The sequence below is a fragment of the Spermophilus citellus genome, assembly GCF_964194105.1.
Source record: "Spermophilus citellus genome assembly, chromosome: 5".
NCBI lineage: Eukaryota > Metazoa > Chordata > Mammalia > Rodentia > Sciuridae > Spermophilus > Spermophilus citellus.
In genome coordinates this window covers 5,921,923-5,947,226 of record NC_138186.1, presented here as the reverse complement: position 1 = coordinate 5,947,226, position 25,304 = coordinate 5,921,923, and the positions used below count along the sequence as shown (strand labels likewise).

Below are 25,304 nucleotides of genomic sequence, written 5' to 3'. Positions count from 1 at the left end.
GAGCTTGTGTTTGAGTCGCCTGCTCACCTCCTGGTTTAACTCTACCAAGAGCCTCCCTTACTGACCTGTGCTGCCTCTCTGGTTGGCTGTCAGAGGAATGTTGTGTGTTCCTGGGGGAGCTGCTGTGAGCCAGGCAGAAGCCTGCAGGGAGAGGGGAGGGGGGGGGGGACGGGGGTTGTGAGGCCCCCTGTGCTTCGGGGTAACAGTCCTGCCCTCATCATGAACTGTCCCTTTCCTTCCTGTCTGCCATTACCATTGATTACAGAAGGACCAAGGGCTGACAGAAATTTTGGTAATAGCAAAACAGCCGCTTTTGAAGCCTGATTGTTAGTCTTCTGAGAAAGATTCTGAGACACCCTCAAGGCCATGCGGTACTTCTTGGTTTTGTTTTCAGACATCATCTGCATTATGTTTGATCAAGGGACACAGAGCCACTAATGAGGCCTGCCAATTCCCCGAGTTCTCAGGCTGTGGAGTCGGTTTGTCTGGACTTCTAATCCCAGACCACCCTTACACTGTGTGATTTTTAGGCAAGTAACTTTCCTTCCTAAACTTAGATTCCTCTTCTGTAAAATTGGAGGAGTGAACCCATGTCAGATTGGGGGCATTACAGGGAACAGGGCCTGTGACATGGTCGGCTCACCACTGGACATATGAGGTCTACTCAGTAATGTTGGTGATTTCGTTACTAATTGGGTTTTTATTGCTTTGGATTCAAGTATAATTTGTAGCATGAGTTTAGAAAGTTACTTCTGATTAAGACAAATAGTAGTTTCTCTCTTCTCCCACTCAAAGTGGCTGGTTTGTTGATGGCCCTCATTTTCTTTGTTCCGTGGATACAAAAGCTTTTAGCATGGGGAGGAAAGTCCCTGGAAATATGTACCAGGCCACTGTTTTTGTGATGGATCACAGCAGGAAATAGTTTGTCTTCACCTTAAGATGAAAGAAGCTATTGATTTCTAAGCTCCACTGAAAGCAAACTTTAAAAAGGAATACATGCTTGTAAAGTTCAAACATGCAGGTGAATATCAATTTAGTATCCTCATGTCCCTGTTGAGGATTAAAATTTAAAAACATTATAAAAGCGATGTCCATGCAAAGCTTAGAAGAAGAAAAATTTAAAATGGCTCATAAGAATAGACCGTTGGAGGATGCCTGGTACCTCTAACTTCCAAGAGGCAGATGCCTCTGTTGTGTGCATGCTTCTGAAATTTTCTTTACTCACAACAGAACATGCCTGTCTCCCTGTTCAGAGCGCAAGTGAGATGCTCGTGTGCTCTTCCACCCCTTGCTTTGCGGCACCCAGTGATGTAACAGGTCATTGCAAATTGGCATTTAGAGACCACACTGCTTTTAAAGTGCCACTGCTATTCCAGCTGCAGTCCCATATTTATTAACCCATCTTTTATAATGGACACGTGGGCTTGCTAGGGTCTTGGCTTTGTCAGTAGTCTCCAGTGAGCATTCTGACATTTCTGTTTGTGCTATGTGCATACACATGTGCATGTAGCTATGTGCCCAAGCAGGGTGCAGGAGAAATTACAGTGTGCCTTCTAACACTGGCTGTTTCCTCTGCGACTTTCAGTGTATGTCAGCCGTGTAGACCGCCAGGAGCAGGGTAAAAGGGTGGCTGTTCCTCCATGACTTTCAGTGTGTCACCGTGTAGATACCAGGAGCAGGGTAAAGGTTTTCACCTCCTTTCTGTGCTTGCTGTAGGTAGCATCATGCTTTTAAATGTTTTCCAATTTAATGTGAGAAGAGGGGACTTTGTTTAAATTCCTAAAAGATGACAGATCTAAATGTAAAACCACATGTATGTTAGAGGAAAACATGGGTGAGTTCCTTAGAAGGAATGTCATGAGTTACAATTCAGAAGCAATAATAGCCTGATGAACTTTATCTCAGAAATAATAAAGTACAAAGAATCTATAAAAAGGTAAAATGACTGCCCGGAGAAATACTGTGACTTCTATGACAGATATGGAACTAATGTTCTCTGTGATCTGTCCACATAAGTGAACTGAGGCTGAAAATATCATTAGCCTGACAGAAAAACAGGCACAGCATCAGAACAAGTGAAAACGGTGGGAAACCCAGCAAACCAAAAATCCAGTGCCAAGAGCTGTTGCTCGGCTCATAGTACGAGAACCGCATCAATCCTGCCCTGGGTCTCTGCTCCCTACCAGACTGGCAAGAGTCCTGGAGTTGGATAACAGCAGGCAAGGTTGAGTGTGAACGACACTCACGAGCCTCACTGGTGGGTGAGCACAAGGACACACCCTTATGGAGGGGAATAGGACAACATAATTCCTGTGAATTTTCTTTTAAAATCTATTTTTTTGATTAGTTGTACATGACAGCAGAATGCTTTTCCTTTCATTGTATACAAATGGAGCACAATTTTTCATTCCTCTGGTTGTACACAATGCAGAGTCGCACCATTTGTGCAATCATGCCTGTATCCAGGGAGTGAACTTGCTCTTTGTCTTTGGACTGAAGTCCAAAAAGATTGGACTGTTGAATCAACCTGGGAAAAGATCAAAATGTTGTGTGCACAGTGCGGTTCATTGAAGTGCCACTCATAATGGTGAAGGACTGGGAAATCGGATCTTGAGGTTCCCTCCGGCCAGCCTGAAGTCGCAGGCTTCCAAGCCAGACCGACATCCTGCTTGGCGCTGGCGACATTCTGCTCCTCAGCAGTGTACAGGCTCATCATGGCGGCAGGCCAGACCCCGCCGCAGGTGGACCTCTTGGGTCCGCATCAAGCCTGCCCCCGAGCCTTGTGCCTTCTACCACCCGTCTGTTCGTTGCCTTCCCTAACTGCTCTTCTCTAGTATTGCTCCTGCCGTGGCCCTAGGAGGCCCTCCGAGGAGCTTGACACAGACCATGCGTGTCCACCTCTGAGCCTGTCCTTACAAGGCCAAGTCATCCACAGGTGGCAGGCTGCTTTGCAGCCGTCTTGGGCTTTGGCCGTGGAGTCCTGAAAGGCAGTCTCCCAGTGTTCCCTACTTGTTCTGGATGTGGTCACTTCCAGGTGGCTGTCAGTTGATGGCTTCTTCCTCTCCAGGTGTTTCCACTGCTCCTCCACATGGGTGTTTGAAATGGGGACGTTTCTTACAACTGGTAAGAACGTGAATGTAGCCTCCCACCTCTCTGGAAAAACGGCCACAGATTGGATAGTGTGGACACCATCTACCATCTTAAAAGCTAGAACCATGTTCATAATGGGGCAGGCCACGTGGAATCGCCACTTTATTGGCGAATAGCCACACACAATTTTCCTATCCACTTTCCTTCTGTGGCGAGTTTTCCTGTTACTTGGTAAAAAGGGCCATAGCTAGATGATTTGGGATCAGGCAGAGTAATCTAATACTCGAAATTGAGAATGGAAAATGAAAAATAGGAAGTATTGTCTTGTTTCACTAATAGTGTAAGTATTTATCTACAGGTCGTTCTTGAACTTGTGGTGTTTGACATGACTCCTCTTCAAAAGCACTTTCTTTGGACTTCTATGACATCATGCTTCCTAGTAGCTTTCATTCTATCTTGTTCATTTTTTGGGGATGGTTTCACTGTGTTGTGTGTCTAGTCTTGACCTCCTGGGCTCCAGCGATCCTCCTGCTTCAGCCTCCCCGAGTAGCTGCCTGCTTACCCCTGCACCCAGCTTCGTTCTCATTATTAACTTTCCTACCAGACCTCTGAATAACCCATGATTCTGCCTCATACAACTCCCACCCGTTTTTTTCCGTACTTTCTCACTAGGTGAACTTGTCCATTTCTAGAACTTGAGTTATTCAGCTGTCTTCGGTAGACCGTTGATCCTCTCAGTCTGTCTTTAGTCCGAGACTCCCCCTGCTTCCATTTATGTGTGCAAAAGGCTGATGTGTGTTTCCAGCCGGGTATTCAATAGGGATCTCAAACCCAGCACGGCTGAAACGAAAGTAATGATTCCCTGTTCCCCAAATCCTGCTTTCCACACCTCCCTCATCTCAGCAAACAGCATTGCATACTTCTGCTGCGCAGGCGGAATCCTTCCTGTGTGCTTCAGAACCTGACTCGATTCCTCCTGCGGGTCTCCTGTTTAATCTGGCTTCTCGTTACTGTGCTCTGGTTTGGTCAAATGTTCCCTGAAGGCCCGTGTGTGAAAGGTTTGGCCTGCAGGAAGGTGTTATTGGGATGCAGTGGAGCCTAGAGGGAGGTCAGTGGACTGTGGACACTGGCCTCTTTTTCCCCTGCTTCCTGGCCATGAGTCGAACGGTTTTGCTCTTCCATTTCCTCCCTCCTTGATGTGCTTCCTCATAAGAGGCCCAAAAGAAGGGACCAATTTGCCATGGACTGGAACTTCAAAAGCTGGGCCAAATGAACCCTCTCTTTATAAGTCAATAATGGCAGGTATTTTGTTAGTGTTGGAGAGCTAACGCACTCTATTTTCAAAATATGCCCCCCCTGCTTCTCTCTCTTGCCATAGCTGTCGTCCCAGTTACCATGGTGTTTCGTGTACTCCTAGGAACAGCTTTTAGCTGTCTCACTGCCTTTTCTTTCTTTCCCCCACTGCCTTTACTGTTGTCCGTCTACAGTCTTCACAGTGCAGCCAGAGTGTTCTTCCTGAAGAAGAAATTAGCTCTTGTTGGAAATCCAGTGGTGACTTTCTGTTACACTTAGAATAAAATCCTAAGTTGTTCATTTTCAACAGACTCTGGGCCTTGCCTGCCTCTGACCTTTCTTCCCTACTCTCCAGGCATCCACACACACCAGTCTTTTCCCTCTTCGTAGGACATGGTGAACGTGGTGCTGTTTCAGGGCCTCTGCGCTGTGGTGTGCTCTTCCTTCTCATCTTTGCATGGCAGATTCCTTCCCATCATTTCCACCCCCGAGGAAGGGCTCTTAGAGTCGGCACCCCTGGGTTTCTCTGGTACCCTTCTTAATCATCATCATGGGTTGGCATTTCAAATGATTCTGTTTATTTCTTTGCTTTTTGTTCTTAAGTTTTTTTTGAGTACCAGGGATTGAACTTGGGGGCACTCAACCACTGAGCCACCTCCCCAGCCCTATTTTGTATTTTATTTAGAGACAGGGTCTCACTGAGTGGCTTAGTGCCTCACTTCTGCTGAAGCTGGCTTTGAACTCGCGATCTTCCTGCCTCAGCCTCCCGAGCTCTTGCAGGCATGCACTGCCATGCCCGACTTAATTTAAATTTTAATGTTTCATGTGTCAGACATGAAGACTGTGAAGAGGGTCTCTTCGCAGCCATGTTCCCAGTAGCTAGTCTGGAGCCTGCTCCTGGGAGATCCTTAGTGTGTGCTGGCTGCGGTGTGACTGATTGAAGCCTTTCAGTAGAGGCGCTTTGTGACAAAATTCAGTACTAACTCCAGATTGAGTGAGAAACAATTAGGAATTTCCTGTGTTCATTGGAGAAGGCATATTCTCTCTTGGGTGGGGGGCTCTAAAAGTGTATGTAATTTTGTCTGCATTTGGTATATTCACAGGGTTCTTGTTGATTGCAATTACTGGACCATCAAGCATAATATTGATGATCTTTATTTCGAAAGCCACCATTGGCAAAATTCCAAAGTAGGCTAATTTCTCTTATTTATTGCTGGAGTTTTCCTTGAGTGCCTGTGGCATGAGTTTTCTAATTTGAAGGTAATTGGATGGACGGATGGACCAGGAGGCAAACTGGCATCTGGTACAATTCTGTCGTTAGTGTGGCTTTTTTTTTTTAAATGTGCAGTTGCTACATGTTTTCGATCATCAGTTAAGAGGTATCCACGAGTTTTTCTTGTCTGTAGTGCATTGCTCATAGTAGTGATGTGTTTTAAATCCAACATTTATTCAGTAAAATATTTAATAAGCGACTGCCATATTCCAGGCACTGATGTAAGTGGTGGGGATCTAGCTGTGAACAAGGGAGAAGTCCCGTAGTAGACATTTAAGTACATCACACTTCTTGGAAGTTATTTCAGAAGGCCACGTTGGCCTCCAGAGCATTGGGAGGCTGGTGGGAGTTGGTGGAGGTGCCCTGTGCACGTGGCCCCACAGCGTCCCCTACCTACGTGCACCTCGGGTCTTCCGTGGCCATTTGAGTGTCTGGCTGTACCCATCTCAGCATTGGGATTTGGACATGGAGAGAACAGCAGAGTAAAGTACAGCCTTCAGTATCTAAGAGCACGAAGACAGCCTGGAAAGGTGGATGATCTTAATACAGAATTTTAAAGTGGAAGAATATTCTCTGCACGGTCAGTGATGGGGCTGCGGAGCAGAGGCAGCCGACGAGCCTGCAGCTGAGACTGGAGGCTGGGCCGAGGGCCCTGGCTGGACGGGGCAGCGGGGAGAAATGCATATTGAGTGGGGACAGCGGGTGGCTAGAGCTGGCTAGGCCGAGTCTCCGTCCTGGGAAGACGGGCTGGGGTCAGACTGGTGTTAGAGGAAGGACCTTCAGGTGGCCTTGAGGGGGCCTAAGAGGACATTGGTGAAGACTCTGCTTTATCTGAGCCGGGAAGTGACATCAGATTTGTCTCAGAGAAAGCTAATTGGTGACAAAACAGACCATAGGGGGTGGTGGTGGAGTGAGAGGAAGGTGCGAGTCGAGATGGAGAATTCTCATGGTTGACGGAGTAATAATGCCTTCGCCTTGCTGTTTGTTATTTCTAGAATTTTTTGATCCTGCCTCTTTATTAAAAAAAAAAAACTATCATTTTTTAAAATTGAGGGGAAAGAAGTTCTTAAGTTGCAACCTTTGCTCAAATCTGCCTTCCTGGGAAGGAGTGCACGGGGACACCTGTCTGTCCTGGGAGTCCTGTGGCCATCTGACCCGGCTTCGGGTCTTACTGCAGTGCTGTTGAAGCGCTCCGGGGTTCGGTTTTCATTTTCCTTCCTTTAAGTCATTCTCCTTTAAAGTCTAAGGTCCTGTTTGGAAACAAAAGTATCTAAACTAAAGGTAGAATAGGAACAAAGTTGTAGGTATTTGTAAATTCACTTAAATGTTTTTTTTAGTTGTACATGGACATAATACCTTTATTTTGTTTACTTTTTTATGTGGTGCCTGGGATCCAACCCAGGGCCTCACACATGCTAGGCAAGTGCTCTGCTATTGAGCCACAACCCTAGCCCAAAAATTCACTTTAAATAAGCATGAGTTTGGATTATTTCTTGTGTTGCCAGTGACAGTATTATAATAATGATTTATATACATGTATGTACACCCCCATATATAGTGTGTAACTATATTTAATCAATTTGGTGATAGTAATGAAAGACTCATTTTGAGGTGACATTAATTTTCAAGGAAGACAAGTTATACTTTTAATAACTTCTCCAGCAACAGAATACACAGTGTATGCTGATACCTGTGCCTGAAAAGTGTTGAAAATATAAATAAATGACAACTAAATTTTGTCTTTACCATGGATTGAACTGGGGAGCACTTAACCACTAAGCCACATTCTTAGTCTTTTTTTGGTATTTATTTAGAGACAGGGTCTCACGGAGTTGCTTAGTCCTGGCTAAGTTGCTGAGGCTGGCTTTGGACTCATGATCCTCCTGCCTCAGCCTCCTGAGCCGCTAGGATTACAGGCATGGGCCACTGAAAACTAATTTTGTGTTCAGGGGTCAGATTGGGCCCGTTTCGCTTTGGGTCGGAAGTTGTGGAATGGAGCTCTGGAGACCGGGGGACGGGACGGGACGGACTGCTATGCTTGTTATGCTGACATGCCGAGGGGCTGCACAGAGCACACCTTCAGGTCCACTGCTCCCGATGGCCGCCCACCCACCTCCTACCTTCTTCCCTCCCCAGCAGTCCCATGCCACCAGGTGAACACTTGGGTGTTTTTGATTTGATTAAAAGTGATACTTAATTTTTCTTTTGTGCTTGTTTTCTAAACCTAGAAAACGCATCAGATGCAGATCTGTGGCTCCTGAACAGTTGCACTGTGAAGAACCCAGCCGAAGACCACTTTAGAAACTCCATCAAGTAGGTGGAACTTGTTCTGTCTTACGTGTGTGTGTGTGTGTGAATATTTTTTAGCTGTCAATGAATCTTTGCTTTATATGTGGTATTGAGAATCGAACCCAGTGCCTCACACATGCTAGGCGGGTGTTGTACCCCTGAGCTTCATCCACAGCCCTGATTTTCCTATTTTTAATAATCAGGGAAATAGTTAAAATCGGTTAACTGGCCTTTAAAAGTTTCCGGGCATCAATATAAATAATTGGACGGTGTCAGCGTCCGAGTTGGGCTTGTAAGATTTCACTGTTTTGAATTTAAAGAATGAAGCTGTAGTGGGGACCTTTCTGATGTGACGTGGGTGTTTGCGGAGTTACCCAACAGGTGGTGGAAGTGCATGGCTGTGGGTCCTGTGGTCCTCTTGGAACCCAGTGATTGTGTGGAGTCGCCAGGTCCGGCTCCTGCTGCTCTCCTAGGCCCTGCCCGCCAGCCCTGCTCCTCCCAGGGAGTGGCAGGGCGTGGGGCAGATGGGTGCAGAGGCCCTGCCTGGGCCATTCCCTCAGGAACGTGGCAGGGGCGCTCTGTCTTCATCCCACCCACCTCCTCGGATACCTCTTCTCTACTTCAGCCTCTCCAATCCACTGGCGCGTTTCATCAGGGTTTAAACCACCCAAGTCCACCTGGGCCTGTTGTGCTGTCTTCCCATACCTTCCCCCGCCTTCCGGCTCAGGCCTCCTCGGGTTCTCTGCTTCTTAACTTTGCCCTGGTACTCACTCTCCCCCCACTGGTTTTACTATGAAATCTATTACACAGACACAGCTTAAAATAACACGTACCACCTGGGTAGAAACCAGCCAGCATGAGAATTATATCATTTCAGAACCATAGAAACTGCCCTGTGTCCCTCTTTGAGTAATACCCTGAGAGTCGTCCTTCTCCTGCGTTCTGAGTCATTGTCTTCCATAGTCTTCCCAGCGTACCTCTAACCTCACTGTCGATCCCGTCTTGAACTTCAGTCCATGGACACTGTTCTGAGACTTGCTTCTTTTCCTCACATTGTACTTTGTGGTTTATCCGTTTTGGTGGGTGTAAAATGACTCGGGCTGTTAATAGCATTTCCTTGAATGAATTTGCCACTGTCTGTTTCTCCATTGTACCATTGACCTGGTTTTCATTTTCCCTGGTGTTTTCTTTCCTCTCCTCCCTTCCCTTGTCCCTTCTTTGGTACTGGGGATTGAACCCGGGAACCCAGGAGCTTTCTACCTCTGAGCTACAGCCCCAGTCTTTTTTTTTTTTTTTTTTTGAGATAGGGTCTTGCTGAGGCTGACCTCAAACTGTATGATCCTCCTGCCTCAGCCTCCTGAGTCACTGGGATTGCATGCAGGTGCCACTGCTCTGGCCTGGTATTCCGCTTTCGTGAACACTGCTGCCGTTGAAACATTGCATCTGCACAAGAGTTGCTCTAGGCAGTGCACCGAGTCCTTGAACGGTTGGGTCACTGTGATGGATGTGTACGTTTGGTGTTCTCTGTTCTTGCTAATGATGACACAGTCAGGTTTTGAAAGTTTTGGTCTCAGTGTGGTTTTAATTTGCATTTTCATTATCGTAATGAGCTTGGGCATCTTTGTGTGTTGGCCATTCGGGTCTTCCCTTTTTTGTGAAATGGCTTTGTAGGTATTTTGTCCATTTTCCTGTGAGTTTTTTCTTTTTATTTTGTGGCAAAAATACATGATCCAGCATCCTAACTGTGAGTCCCGAGATGTTGCACATGGTGCAAGACGTCATGCGTTTCCAGTGGTGCTTTTCACTGTCGTCAGATTTCATTTGAGAAGAAATGCTGGTTGAAAATTTGTTCATTCTTTTGGTCTGTGTTCTTAACAGTCCTTACCGTGAAGCTGCTAAGACATTCTCCTGTATTTTCTTCTTAAAGTTTCATGATTTTAACCCACATTGAGATCTGTACTCTATCTGGAATTGTTTTTTTCTGGTGTGGTCCTGGGAAGTGGTCCAGTTTTATTTTTTTCTTTATCAATACAGGGGCTCCAGTGTCAGTTTTGTAAATTACGCTTTTGCCTTTTACCCATGTATTACCCACTCTGACGAGTTGAGTGTCTGTAGTTGTGTGGGTCTGTCCCTGGGCTGTTGTGTTTCATTGAGTAACTTCTTTATTCAGGTTCTTGTTCTTACAGTCCTAAGTGGTAGGAATCTGTATGAGCTCTAGGTATTTGGTAGTGCTAGTGCCCTTATATGTGCCTTATCTTTCCCTGCTCTTCCTTCCAGTAAACTTAATATCGGTTTTTAAGTTCAACAGGGAATGCCATTGGGATTTTAATTGTGAAGACACTGAAGTTTTAGATGACTTGGAGATTTGAACCTTCAATTTTGTGTTTTCCCCTCCATGAGGAGGTACAGTTCCTGGTCACTTAATGATGATAGGTCTCAGAACTGTGTGGTTAGGTCACTGCATCTTTGCGGGATCATCCTAGAGTGTACTTACAATGCTTGGCTAAGGTCTTATCAGGTGCTATCATCTCATGGGGACATTGCTATGTGGACATGTCTATAGTTAGCTCTACTCTGACTTTCTAAGGATTTAAAAATTTTAAAATAATCTTGTTGTGCATCTTTTAGATATTCTCCATAAGATACTGAATTGTTTCAGTATTTAAAAAAAGTCAAAAGAACGAATGTTTCTTATCTGGATAGTATTTTAAATCTTCCTACTATTGTAAATGATTAACTTACTATTTTTTTGGTGATTCTGTGTTTGCTCCCTTGGTCTCGGGATTGTTTCTAGAAACAATGTGAGGGATGCTTGGGTGTAAGGAATAGGGTAGATCAGTCCTGTTAGGCCTGGGCTGTCATAGTCCAGGATCTGAGGGGACTTGGGAGGAGGAGGAGGAAGGATTTCTTACACTTCTCAAGTTGAAGGTGACTCCAAGGTCTGTGGCTACAGTGCAGTAAGGAATTTCAGAAAGGCCGATTGGCTGAGAGAGGGCTTGTTTTGGTTTGGAACATGCTCTTTGTAATCAAGTGGAATATATTAACAGGTCATGACTGTGCTTGGCTCTTCTTGCGTTTTCCTGTGCGTGGCAGGCGCCGTTGCTTGCACTTCCATGAGTTGTGTATTATGTAGCATAATTCTTGCAGCTCATCGGAGTGGTAGACTCCATTTTTAGTGTTTTTAGGGATGAAGTAACATCTGTCTGACAGATGAAGTTCTTTAAGGCTGTTCAGTTCATACACGGTGGAGGTGGGATTTTAACCCAGGCAGTCTGACTATTGTGTGGGTTTAACCATTTTATTTTCCTCACAGATGAAGATGTCGCTAAGCAGTTGTAGTCTTGAGGCAGGGCAGGCATCAATGAATTGAACAGATTTAAAACTGCAAAGAAGTGATGGCTGGGTACCATTCTTCCTGAGTTGAGGCCGGGTGACGCTGGGAGGCAGGAGAAGGGAAAGTTTCACTGGTGCAGAGATGGCATCCACTACATGCTATTCACTTCGGAGAATGCTTTTCTTATTCAACTGAGAAGTCTGCTATATTCTCAACTTACGTATTTTCCCCATAAGAAAGAAAAATTAACATAGAGATATTTTATTGCTATTGCTACCCCCTAAGAATAGAACCCAGAGAATATTGTTTCCCATGTTTATTGTATAAGGTAGCTGGAGAGTATCTTCTAGACCATTTTTAAAAGTTTAAGTGTTCACATATTGTGGGTTGGTTGTGCAGCATGTGTGAGCTGTGTCAGAAACATGGTTCACAGTAATGACACGGTGGTTGAATGATTAAGGGAAGTAGGAATGACCCATACAAAAAGCTTGCAATTAACAAGAAAATTTGTAGTTGTAGATGGACAGCATGCCTTTATTTTTATATGTGGTGCTAAGGTTCGAACCCAGTACCTCACTTGTGCTAGGCAAGCGCTCTGCCACTGAGCCACGGCCCCAACCCAAATGCTTGTAACTTTACCACCAGACTAGGGTGGCAGGAACAGGTTCCTTTGGTCTACTGTTATGCTTGATTGAAAAATTAAAAAGATTCTCTCCCTTTTTTTTCCCTCCCCCTTGCCCCTCATAGCCTCTTATAATTTTATGTATCCTTGAAGGTCTCCTACCATTTCCATATGCTTCCCCTTCTCTCTCCGTTTCTCTCCCCCCATTCATCTTTGTTTACTGTAGTCTTTTCCACATGCTCTTCTTTCCTGTTCTGTTCTTAGTTGTTCTCTTTATATCAAAGCAGACAAAGATGATATATCATGAGCTATGTAATGCTTTAAATAATCAATAAAAAATTAAAAAAAAAAGAGAAATTAAAAAGAATTTTATATGTGATTAAATATATTTTAGTGACTTTGAAGCCTTTTGATCATTACAACTAGTTCTTTCTAAGGTGACGCTTTAGTTAACCATGGATTTGTTTCCCGAGTAAACATTTTCTGTAAAAAGGTACAATAACAATTAACATTGAGAAGACATTAGATTCCAGTGACGGTGCTGCCTTGGAGGCGTGGAGTGACAAACTGCCAACTCTTGTCAAGCACCTGGATTTATTTAGGTGTCTTCATGCTTCTTGCCACCTCCTGGCAAAGAGGAGGAGGAGTTGATGAACCTCTTTGCACTCACACATTTGTCTGCTCTCACCCCGCAGCTCTGCCGTCCCCTGCAGTCTCTCTCCTATAGGCATTTTATATTTTTTCTTCCTTTCCCGAGAGGGAGGTAAAACGCAATCAGGAAGAGTGCAATGGTATGGTCTCCTTCCTCTGAAGCACCTGATCCATTTTGCCCAAATTCATTTGAAAAACTGCACTAGTCGGTGGGCCCTGTGTTTCCCTGACCTGGACCACTTACCCAGGATGCTCGAGTTTGCACACTCTTTGTTGGGCTGGGTGGAGCCCAAGGCTGTGCCCTCTGGCGAACACTCTACCTTAGCGCTTGGCTCTTCTCTCCCGTCTGCTTCTCTTTCTTTTCCAGAGTACTCTTAGTACTTAATAGTTGCTTTCGTTATTTGTCACTTTATTTTACCTCTTGAGCCACCAGGCAGAAGACCCCCTCTTTGTCGCAGGAGCAAAGAAAAAGAACTGAGGGATTTCTGTGTTTCGTGTGATTGACAGTCTCTTTGATTAAGATCCAGGAATTGTGAATTCCTCAAAAGACGACCATAGGCTGAGTTTCATTCATTTATATTTTAATATTTTTAGTTTTAGACGGGCACAGTACCTTTATTTTGTTTTTATGTGGTGCTGGGGATTGAACCCAGTGCCTCACACATGCGAGGCAAGCACTCTGCCACTGAGCTATAACCCCAGCCCCCATTCATTCATTTACTTTTCCTGAGGTTTTACAGTGCCTTCTTGTTCAGATTAATAAGAGTAGGAGTTTAGCAAAAACAGAGGTAGGAACGACTTTATGGGGCCCCCTTTGAACTTGAATGCGTTTGCCTGCACTCGTTTGGAAGGAAGCGTGCAGGGCACTGTGCTATATCAGGCAGACCATTTCCTCTGGAGCTTTTCTCAGGTGCCCTGTCCTCGTTTTCTCTATTATTCCAATTTGATTTAGACAAGATGGCCTTTAACTTGAGGGGCTCTTGAGTAAATGGAAAAGATCAAAAGTTTTAAAAAAACAAAATTTGCTCCTAATGAGAGTATCAAATAAGAAAAGTCCTTTGACTAGTGCTTTATAGAAATGTGGGATCTTTTCCATGCCACCTACAGGAGGTCATTCAGAGGCTGGTAAAAATAAACACATCCTGTGTGTTCTGTATAAATGACAGAAAGAATCGCCAGCTTGCTTTGATCATGAACTGACAACCTCTGTTTGACCTTGTGCATTATTAACCCAAATGGGCACCATGGTTTAGCCATACTGATAGTGGATAGACAAGAGCCACTCGCTCTTTGAACTGCCTTTGCCTACAGAAATAAATGGTGATGCCAGAGGGAGGGTTTGGGTTCCTGACAAGAACAGTTGAAAATCAGGGGAGAAGTGGATCTAGAGGAAAAGTGTGTGTCTGCAGAGACCTGCTTTTTGTAACATTGTTTTTTATAGTTTCCTGTAAATGCTCCTTATAGAACATTCCATTGAACAAACTTGTAAATTGTTGGATGCTCTTTTCTACTGTGAGAATATTCTTGTTTTATGTCCATTTATCTTTGAGTTCTTATTTATCTTTTGAGTTCTTATTGATAATTTAAAATTGGGGAGGTACAGGAATATTATTCCAGCTTGAATTTATAAAATAAATTGCCTTAAAAAATGCTGACTTAAGAATAGAGAAGTGAATGCCCTTTCAGTCAGTAATTATGGAGTTTAAAAGCAAATAAAACCCTCAGCTGATTCTGTTAACCAGACTCACTAATCGTCAGGCTATTTATTTATAAGTAAAAACTCTTGGTTAATTTTTAATTAGAAATTTTTGGCATTGGAAGATAAAAGCACACTGGGTTTTAATTTGACTTTGGCTAGATTTTTTTTTTTCATTTGTACTTTTTAACACTGTTTGGGGAAGGTTGTGTTTTACTTGGTTATTTCCATTTAGACTTTCCTCCTGTGTTGTGGAAGTGTCAGTAGCAGCTGCAGCGGGCAGTCCATGTTTTGTGGTCATTATACTTCAGCCACCGTCCCCCAACAGTGTCCAGTACGGAAAGTTCAGAATGTTGTACTCTTTCACTTAATATGCATTATTGATCAGGTATTGCCTTTAATGATTCTTTTCTCTCCACAGTGCCATGCTTAAATGTCAGTTTGTTTTCTTACTGTTTCTGTGTCCATTGTTCAGATGCTGATGGATAGATTTCTTCCAAGTATGTTTCTGACCCTTGTCTCTGAGATCCACAGTGTTCCCTGGACTTCATGTGGTGACCCGTGGAAACCTCAGCTCCCCATGTCTGAGCCACCTCCGGGTCCATCTCGCCCTGTCCCCAGCTGGTGTTTCTGCTGTGACCGCCATCTTGTTTGAGGCCAGCTGGGGGTTTTCGTGGATTGGTATCTTTTGTCCTGTCCATTACCCATCCTCAAGGCCGCCTCCTCCTGTCCTTGAGCTTCCTTCCCCTTCTCTTGGGCCAAGGTTGGCGTTGCACTGCTGCTGTGCCTGATGAGTGTTCTTGGAACCTGCAGTGACAGACACACTGTGTCCTTTTGCTTCATCAGATGATCGCAGCCCAGGCACATGCCTGTTGAACCCCCTCCTTTCTTCCTCACTCTTGCCCATTCTGGGGTGCGGTCCCCATTATTCTCCACTCTTACTTAACATTTCAGTAAGTTGGAAACTTATTTTCAGCGGCTTTTCTGTCCCAGTTCATGCTTTCCTCATCTTCAAACTTTCACTGTCGTCCTTCCCCCTCAGCTCTAGGATAAAGATTGACATCTTGGTACAACATGGTGGTTTCAAGTCTGTTACTTGCTTATCTCTGCCACCTTTTCTCTTGCTCCTCCCCTTAGGATTGCATCCTCTCTCCAAGGCGTAAAGTCTCGAAGCACCTGCTGTGTTTGGGTATACCCTTCCTTTGTCCTGGACAGTCCTCTTCCTGTCTCCCAGATGTGTGATGCGCTGTGCACACCCACAGGCACCTGCTCACTCACCCCACCCGACTCCTGTAGGGCACTTTGGCACTGATGTCACAGGCAGTACCACCTGGGAGACACTGCCCCGCCTCCAGGGTCCACAAGGTGGGCACCCGTGGTTCTGGCTGCATCCGCCCCAGGCCAACATCTATTGTTGCATGTTGCATTTTATTATTTTAGCATTTGGCTCTTGTCTAGATTGTGAGTCTTGATGTCAGGGGATTGACCTCAGGAAAGCACTCTTCTATAGAGTTTGACTCTCAGACTACTCTGTTTTTCTTTGTCCTGGGAAACAGACGATTAACAGACTGCTCGTTGACTCTTGTAAGAATGATGTCCCAAGATTACTGTGAGTCCCTTGTCAAAGACAGGATGTATATTTCCAAAAAGAGGAAGAAACATTCTAATTTTCAAATATCAAAGGGTCGTCTTAAAAAGCAAAGCAGGACTTTTTTTTGTTTGTTTTGTTTTGTTTATGGAAGAGAAAGAAACCTGCCTCTCATCCTAGATGAGGTGAGAAGTTGTGTTTGTTACCACTGGTCCAACTTACCTTCCGAACGAAAGTTAGGACAGGGCACAGTCCCCTGGTCATGCTGGCAGAGCAGGGCTGTGAACAGCAGGTTCTTACTCTCCACACCAAACTGAAGAGATGGGCCAGCTTCAGAATCACGATCACTTGGATTAACAGAAGCATCTCATCATGAGTCAGCGAGTAGGGAGGGTGGATGAAAACCTAGTAGCCTTTGACCTTGAGTTTGGCACACAATTATAATTACTCCATGCATATTTGTATAATTAGGTTAAATGGATTCTTTTTTGGGGGGTGGGGGAAGAGTTTAAAAACCATCATTCTGTTGCATCAACAGGTTACAGCTAATGTATTGTTAGGAATATTAGAATTTGTATAACTATATTGCTACATTAATATCACAACATTGCCTCACATCTGAGTATCAAATTGCTCACTTTTGATGAATGAGCAAAAAATACCAGATATACCACCAAAATTGGAAGAAATAAAAAAACCCACAAATTAATCAGCTGTTGTGAGGGAAGAAGTAGAAGTTTGGAAAGATCAACTTGACTTAGGGAGGATCTCCCGAGAGGAGACAGAGCTGTAAGGCTGGTGAGGTTGTCCCCCTCCTTTGGGGAGGTATCTATGGTGTCTAGAACAGTGCCTGGTAAATAGGTAGCATAGAGCTGTTTGTTCTTCACTGATCTGAAGGAGGCCAAATCTATCTGGACAAGTTTATCATGGGTTAGGGCTTCTGAACTCACTTAATTCACACGTGTTTGTCGCAGTTGTGTTGAATCTGCTTTCTGGGGTAGCTGGGACTTTGTAGTCTTCCCCACCTGCAGGAGCTCATTTGGAGTTGACATTGGTATCACTGGAGGAAGAAGCTTCCTGGAATCATTCAATGAAGAGTTTTGTTGTCGATTCCTGAAACGAGGGGCAAGAATTAGGTGTCCAGTGCAGGTTTTGGCTCAGTTTCTTCTGTGGGCTTTGTTCCCAGACGATGGAAAGTGAGAGGTGAATGGATGTGGAAGGAAGGAAGGTGGAAGATGATCACATGCCGTGTTCCAGGAAGGAATCTGTCTGGAAATAAACTGGAAAATTATATTTCAGAGTTGAGTTCATGGTTGACTTTTAAAAAGAACAAACACAATATGAAAGAATAAGTTCATAGTTAAAAAAAATAGTAACTTAATTTGCAAATCAGGAACAGAAAAGCAGTTCAGGGGTAGTAAATCATTTAAAAATGCAAAATTAAGTTTTGTAGTTATCTCCAGTCTTTTTTGGAGACTGGTACTTTGCATATTTCATGATTACTGTCACATCAACAGTTGCTTTGTTTTTGCCATTTTATGCAAGAGAGTGAGTGAAAGAGGTCAGTTTATTATGTACTGGTAACAGCTGGCTGATAGCCCTGAGTACTTACGTAATTAAATATATGTTGGCTGTTGTCCTAACAGCTCTGTAGGTGGAGGCTCCGGAGAGCGTGCAGAAACTTGCTCTAGCAGGATTAAAGAAGAAATCAACATGACCTAAGCCTGTTCTTTCAGCCAAGAGTGATTTCCTATTGTTTTGGTTTGAAAGACATTCTACTTATTCTTGGTGTGTGTGTTTATACAACAGAGGGGGGGGGGAGGGAAAGAAAGACTCTTGGTTTTTGCCTCCCCTTAGTCTGTGCTCCAAGTGTGGCAACACAATTTTTCTTGATTTTTTTTTTAGTCACTCCATAGTGTTTAATAACTGATAATAAATGAAGTAAAAGATGTTTCCTTTAAAACTGCAGTGCATGCTCCTAAAGTATAAATACTAACTGTTTTGCTCCTTACTCCTGGTTGCACTCAGCTTTCCTGTTCTCTGGGCCACATTCATAAGGCGGCTTGGGTTTTAGAGGACAGTAAGGCCTGGTTTTCTGAGACCCTGGAAAGCTGGATAGGGGTTGCAGTGCAGGAGAAATAAGATCCATACGTGAAACAAAATTCTGCTCTCAGCCAGTAAAAGTCCTTTAATGCTTTGAGGAGGGTTTTCATCCATAGTTACTTCCGAAGAGTACATTTACCTCTTGCACTGTGTTATGTCTCTAATGCTGCAGCCAGTACCTGTGGCACATTTGAAGAAGATGGGGTGCTACCTTTATGGGTGTGAGTGACACAGTCCACAGCTGTGTGATTGCCCTATATAAATAATCTTAATTATTATTTTTGGTACCAGGGATTGAACCCAGGGGTGCTTAACCACTGAGCCATATCCTCAGATCTTTTTCATATCTTATTTTGAGACAGGGTCTTGCTAAGTTGTTTAGGGCCTCTCTAAGTTGCTGAGGCTGGCTTGGAACTTGCGATCCTCCTGCCTCAGCCTCCTGAGTAGCTGGGATTACAGATGTATGCCACTGAGCCCAGCAACTCTATATTTTAAAAATCTCTTCATCTGTATCTTTTTTCCAAGTTCCTTGGGGGCAGCCACTGTGTCTTCTATCTCTGCACTGAGATAGAGGGTGACAATGATAGGTACTCAGATGGATGTGCCAACTCATGTTTGCTCTCTGTTCCTTTATGCTCCTGATTGTCTCCACCACTGCCTCTGTCAGAACTAATGCCTTCCCTCCTCTGGATTTTCAGGGGTCCTTTTTTGTATTACTTTCTTATTAGATTGTATTACTTTGAACTTAAGTTCAGCTATGTGTTACAAAAAAACCTAAAGTAGAGGCCTTAATAACAATTTAGTTTTCTATTATGTTGCCAAGTGCACACTTGCAAGTTGCTGGCCTTGGTTTACAGTTGAGCCTGCAGTTTCTGTGGTTTTATTGGTCTTTACCTTACGGTTGCTACTCTCTGGCCATCACATGCACCTTGCCAAGAGGAGGAAGTGGCATAGGGGGCAGGCCAGCTGAGACTGCCCCTCCGTGGGAGGAGCTGTCCAGGATGTCCTGCGCTGGCATCTCATTGTCTGGAACCACCTCAGAGGACTTCGGCTGGGAAATGGGTTGCATTTGACTTGTCCTTGTACATTGTTGTATCCAATAGAAGTGGAATTCTGTTATGAAGAAAGGGATGATATTCCAGGGACTGACTTGATATCTGTTACTGGTCTAAAATTTGGCACAAGAAGTCAGAATGGCAGTCATTCAGAATACAAACAATAGTGGCTGGGGTTGTGGCTCAGTGGCAGAGCACTTGCCTCACATATGTAAGGCACTGTGTTCAATCCTCAATACCACACACACACACGATACTGCATCCAGCTAACTAAAAAAAAATAAAAAAGAATATAAACAATAAATGCTGCAGATGATGTGGAGGTAAAAGAAACACTTTTATACTATTGGTGGGATTATAAAATAGTACAATCACTATGGAAATCGGTATGGAGGTTCCTCAAAAGACTAGGCATGGTAACACCGTTTGACAAGCTATACCATCCCTCGGTATGTATCCTGAGGAATTGGTCTTACTACAGGGATGAATGCATGTCCCTGTCGATATGGAACCACCTAAGTGTCCATCAGCAGATGCATGGATAAAGAAAATGTTGTATATACCCACAATGGAGTTTTGTTCAGTCATAAACATGAAATTGTCATTTGCAAGAAAATGGATGGAATTTGAGACCATTATGTTAAGCAAAATAAAGTAGACAAAGAAGGTTGAGGGTCGTGTTTTCTCTTAGGCAGAAGCTAGGGAGGAAAAAGGAAAAGAAAGGTGGTGCTGATCACATGAAGAGCACAAGGAGGTCAGTAGAGCAGAGGAGAGGGATCAGTGCTGGGGAGTGGTACTGACTATCTTGTTACACTGCGCGTCATCACCACATACACGCGTGTGTGTAGTTGGTCACCAGGATGCACAGCGGAAATCACCAGTCCACATAAAGGCAGTAAGGTTGAAATAGAGAAACAAAAATACACTACTTAGAAAATGATAAGCAAAATGGCTGATGTAAAATCTCATACATACGCATTTAATTTTGTATAATATGAACTCAAAAATTTTGGGGCAAGATACACATTCTATTTATTACTTCACAAGATCAACGAATTGGAGGAGGTGTTCATCATTTGTGAACAAAAGACCCACCTCACCAATTTCCTTTACTTCAACATTTAAGAAATAACAGTTGACACTAGAAAATTTTTTTTGTTTACCCTGATTAGTCTTTGAAGTAACAACAAAATACATGAAAGTTCATGGCTGAGATTCTATAAACAGACTTTTTTTTTAAAAATTGGGAATTGCATTTATTTTCTACTCTTAAGTGCAGTGATCTTATTCAAAATGGAATTTATAAAGAAAGATATTGTTTCTGAGATCCAGCTCCTTGAATCAGTAATTATAATCCTGGTGTAGAAACTAGAAGTTTTAAAGGAGTTGATACCATAAACCAATTGGAAAAGCCGGTTGACTGAAGTTAAAATCATTTTGTAATTAAATGGTAGAAAAGATTTTGTATGATTGCAAGAAGTTTATTACAGCTGAGAACAATGTTTTCTTTCACTAAGATATAAATTTAACCTTTTGTGTTAAACCCGAAGGAAATAGAGAATAAGATGAAATCGTTGAAAATCTAGCCAACTGGAGGGGGTTGTTGTGCGCTTTGACTGGCCTGGTGTGGTTGGAGCTATTGGAGGGAGTCACAGGTGTCAGATAGCCCTCAGAACACCGTCTGCAGGTTCTGTAAGTGCGTCCTGGTCGCCTGTTCCTGTAGATTTCTACCATTGGACATGAACTGCTGGGCGGGATTGTGCTCTAATGGCCCTTGCTTGGGTGGTTTTCTCACATCGACTGTATTCCTGTCTGCTTTTTTTCAGTGTAGGTGCATTAAGAAAGAAACTGACAATCACATGATAGAAGCTGTTTTAGGAAAAATACAAATTAAAGTGGATGTCAAGGATCTCCTTAACAATGTTTTAAAAGTCAACAGCTCATCCTTTGTGCCAACCAATGATGTGCTTTCAAGCTCATAAATTTCTTTTCTATTACAAGAGGGATCAGATAAGCAGGTTTATAGCAAAACTAAAGTTTAATTTGGTGCTTTCCGTAAATGCCTTTCAATATTTTATGATAGTTTCTGAAAGGAAAGACATGTTTTTCTTTAAATGAGAAAATGGTTTGAGTCAACATATTTTCTAATTTGGTCACCCATAGTTTAAACATTAACTAATTCATTGTTTTAATGTTTTTACCATTTTAATGACTAACAAAGAAATTATGTCAATGATCAAGTAAACTAAAAAAATGGAAATTATTCAAACACATGAGAGTGGAACTGGATATACCACTGAGAAAATTCTAAGAAACTTTAAGCTTCTCCTAGATTGCAAGCTTCTTGTTATTTACCTTGGCATTTCAGATTATTTGTATATAGAGAAATATGAAATAAACCTAGTTGGTAATAAGTAATAGTGGACTTGAATGGTATACAGTATAACTTGGACTTTCACAACTCGTAGTGATCATGGTCCAGTGGTGCCGGGGTTTCTGACCCTCACTGTCCCACTGCCTGCAACCACTGGAGCCTCGAGCTTGGACTTGGGGAGCCTCGAGCTTGGTCTTAGAGAACACGGATGCAGCAGGGATGCTGGGTCCTGGGCTGAAGATGGCCTGGGTTGGTGGAAATGGGGGAGGAGCTTCATCTGATTTAGTGGTGATGGAGGGAAGGGTCAGACACCTAGAATCGGATGGGAAAAGTCGTCGTGTTTTAGATCTGGGAAAGTGTTTTTGAAACTGATCAGAGCTATTGATCCCCTTTATAATAAGTACTTTGCAATATACCTTTATTATTCCTAACTGAAACCCATGAGAGTATTATGATCTACCTATGTATTAATTACAAATCAGTTAACACAAAACTTTGAATGTAATAAGAAATAAGGCAATATGATATGTATTTCAAGGTGGAATACTCAGACATACCTACTCGAAGACTTGATGACATGGCCTGTGTGGAGAGCCAAGGTACTCTGATGTGGGCGGAGCCTCAGCAGCTTAGCCAAGAGCCCCAGTGCCAAAGCCCATGTGCCCTTCCAAAAGGGATAGCCACTCTTGCTGAAGTTCTTAATAAGACAAAGTACGCTCTTCCCTGTTCGTTCCCAGAAGTTGGATTCCTGAAACTCTACAAGAAATACTTGGTAATAAAATGCAGTTGGGTTCCAGGGAAACGTCGTAGACATGTTTTTTGTTTTCATGGTAGTGGGGCTTTAGAACCCATGCAGTACACGTGGAACTCTTCATACAGGAGAAACCTGTGCAGTGGGAGATGCCTTGCACCTGACTTGACCACAGAGTGGCAGTTGCAACCTCAGTTTCATAGCCAAAGAGATTCAATAGGTTAAACCACCTAATTAAAATTTCTGTATGGCCTGACCACCCTCAGCAAAAACCAAAAAAAACCCCAAAACAGAGAATAGGGACATCCTCCCCCACATACATATGTTATAGGGATATACATGACATTATATACATGTTAGATATGCTACATATTATAAATAATGTTAATAATTTGGCAACTTGATTGAAAAATATCCAAAGGATATAAAGAAACAATTTATGGAAGATGAATTGCTAGTGGCAAAGAAAATCGTGAAGATTTTCATTTTTACCAGTAGTCAGCATCTCATTTTAACATGATTTTCCCTATTTTTTTTTTTTTTTTTTGGCCCACTAGATTTTTTCAAAATGGGTTATTTGCTCCCGAGGGTGTGTAGAAATGGGTCTGCCTGGGTACATTGCTGGTTGAGGTGTGAATTGCTATGACCTTCTGGGAAACCAACTGCTAGGAGCCACAAGCATATATACGATGTATGGCACCTTTGGTTGTAAAGTGACGCCAGCTAGCCACTGAGATGATTATGTTAAAATTTACATTCATATGCAAACTGGACTCCCGCTGTTCACCTTGGCCTGCTACCGGACTCAAGTTACGGGACTTTACGGGACTGCTGGAGAGTTCCCATTGGTTGGGGAAGGATAGTAGGAGGGAATTCCGGAGGAGGTCGGAGGAGACGGGGGGTTCCGGGACGCGCGGTTCCGGTCAGACACCCTCGTGGGAGGACCGGTTTTTTGCTTGCTGGCGCTGAGCGTGTTGGCGGCTTTTTCAAAATAAAGTTTTGTTCCTGGTTGAGTGGCTCGTGATTCTGTGCCCAGCCAAGACTGCGGCATTTGGCGGCCCGTACGGGGAACGCCTGAAGCTTAGAGGTGAGTAAATTGCTCGCCCCTGAGGGAAGGCGACAGGATGGATGACCTTCTCAGAAAACAATGTGTTCTTGTTTTGATTTATTTTGTTTTTATTTCGAGCTCCCTAGCCCTAGAATTTTCTCAGGCGAACTGGAAAAAATGGTTGGCTCAAGGTTTGAAGTTATTCAGCCCTGAGAAAGAGAAAATTGATACAACCATTGTCTGCTCCGTCTTTGTTTCATTCTGCTTCGGCTTTGTTTTATCCTACCTTATTGGGTTAGGTTATACTAGATTAGAATCCAATAAAAAACAAACCGAAAAACTGTTAAGTAAATTGTTAGAGGTCCAGACTATGGTAGAAAAAACGCTAGGTCAAGCAAAAGAGAAGGTCTCTCAAGCTAGTCAGACAGAGGAAAATTTAAAGAAAGCAAGCTTAGAGGACAAGCACCCATCAGGTGGAGAATTACAACAGGAGGTTGCTACCAACTCCGTTCTATCACCAGAGGGCGTAACTCAGCCAACAGCTCCATCTACCGCTGAGCGGCCCTCAACTACCGTAGTTGATGGACGGAATTCTGAGGCAGGACCCCAAAGATTAGCATGCCCTGTACTTGAGCAGGCAGGAGGGCAACGAATTCACCGTGCTTTAGATTTCAAAACAATAAAGCAATTAAAGGAGGCTATAACGACCTATGGGCCGCAAGCTCCCTTCACAATAAGCATGGTTGAATCTGTTACCAACTTGGACATGACACCAGCAGATTGGGCTAACATGTGTCGATCTGTGCTAAACGGAGGACAATATTTGTTATGGAAGGTTGCCAATGAGGAATTTTGCATGGAGACAGCTAGGCGAAATGCAGAAGCTGGGTACCCTCAAAGAAATATGGACATGCTATTGGGAAAGGGACCATATGAGGGTCAAAGACAGCAAATTGAATATGACCCTGGCGTATACGCACAAATTGCTGTAGATGCAGTTAGGGCATGAAAAACTTTACAGGGGCATAGAGACTTACAAGGTCAATTATCTAAGGTAATACAAGGAACTAATGAACCTTATGCTGAATTTGTAGATAGACTTATTCAGTCAGCCTCTAGGATATTTGGAAATACAGAACAGGTAATGCCATTTATAAAACAACTGGCTTATGACCAACCAAATCGTTGCTGCAGAGAGGTCATTAGACCATGGAGACATGAGGATTTAAACACATATATTAAATTATGTAGAGACATTAATGAACAGGGGCAAGTCTTAGCAGCAGTACAACAGGCTTTAGATGCCAGGCCAAAAACATGCTATAATTGTAATCAAACAGGACATTTTAAAAGGAGTTGCCCCATAAGAGGAGGGTTTAACAAAGCTGGATATCAAAGGAATAGAATACCAGGTATTTGCCCACGATGCCGTAGAGGGAGACATTGGGCTAATGAATGCCGTTCTCAAACCACCATAGAGGGTATTCCGTTATCAAAAAACGGACAAGGACCAAGTGTTTACCCACGATATCGTGGAGAAAGGTATCAAGCTCCATTGCCAAAAAACGGACTAGAGGGCCCAATGCCCCGGGGCCCCAAACCACAAATATATGGGGCAATGGAGAAACCCAACAGCCCCATCAAGGTAGTGCCCAGGACGCATTATCCATTAAATCCCTCATCAGACAAACTAGAGGGACCGCAGGGCTGGACATCTGCACCTCTGCCAGAGCAGTACTAACCCCAGAGATGGGAATTCAAATCATTCCCACAGGAGTAAAAGGACCTCTTCCCAAAGGAACAGTAGGCTTATTATTGGGACGCAGTTCTTCTACACTAAAAGGACTTATGATAAGTCCTGGGGTAATTGATCCCGATTATGAAGGTGAAATAAAAATTATAGCTAGTTCTCCAAGAGGTATATCAGTAATTTCACCAGGAGATAGAATAGCACAGTTATTAATAATACCCAGCCTGCATGATAAATTTTCCAGTTGTAATGTAAAAAGAGGTTCCAAGGGATTAGGCTCCACAGGTGTAGATTGGGCTATGCTGTCTTTAAATTTAGATTCTCGCCCAATGCTAAAATTAAATATTCAAGGACATGACTTTAATGGGCTGCTGGACACAGGAGCTG

At 43.5% G+C, this 25,304-nt stretch overlaps 1 protein-coding gene across 5 annotated transcripts in view; it reads left to right on the top strand.

Moving 5' to 3' along the window:
• Positions 1-25,304, top strand: part of E2F3 (E2F transcription factor 3) — a 693,003-nt gene that overhangs the window by 196,430 nt on the left and 471,269 nt on the right. For all 5 annotated transcript variants that reach the window (XM_081296306.1, XM_081296305.1, XM_081296309.1 and 2 more), the window contains one exon: positions 7,885-7,969. In XM_081296306.1, coding sequence (XP_081152432.1) covers positions 7,885-7,969 — 85 coding nt within the window. The remainder of the gene's footprint in view (positions 1-7,884; positions 7,970-25,304) is intronic.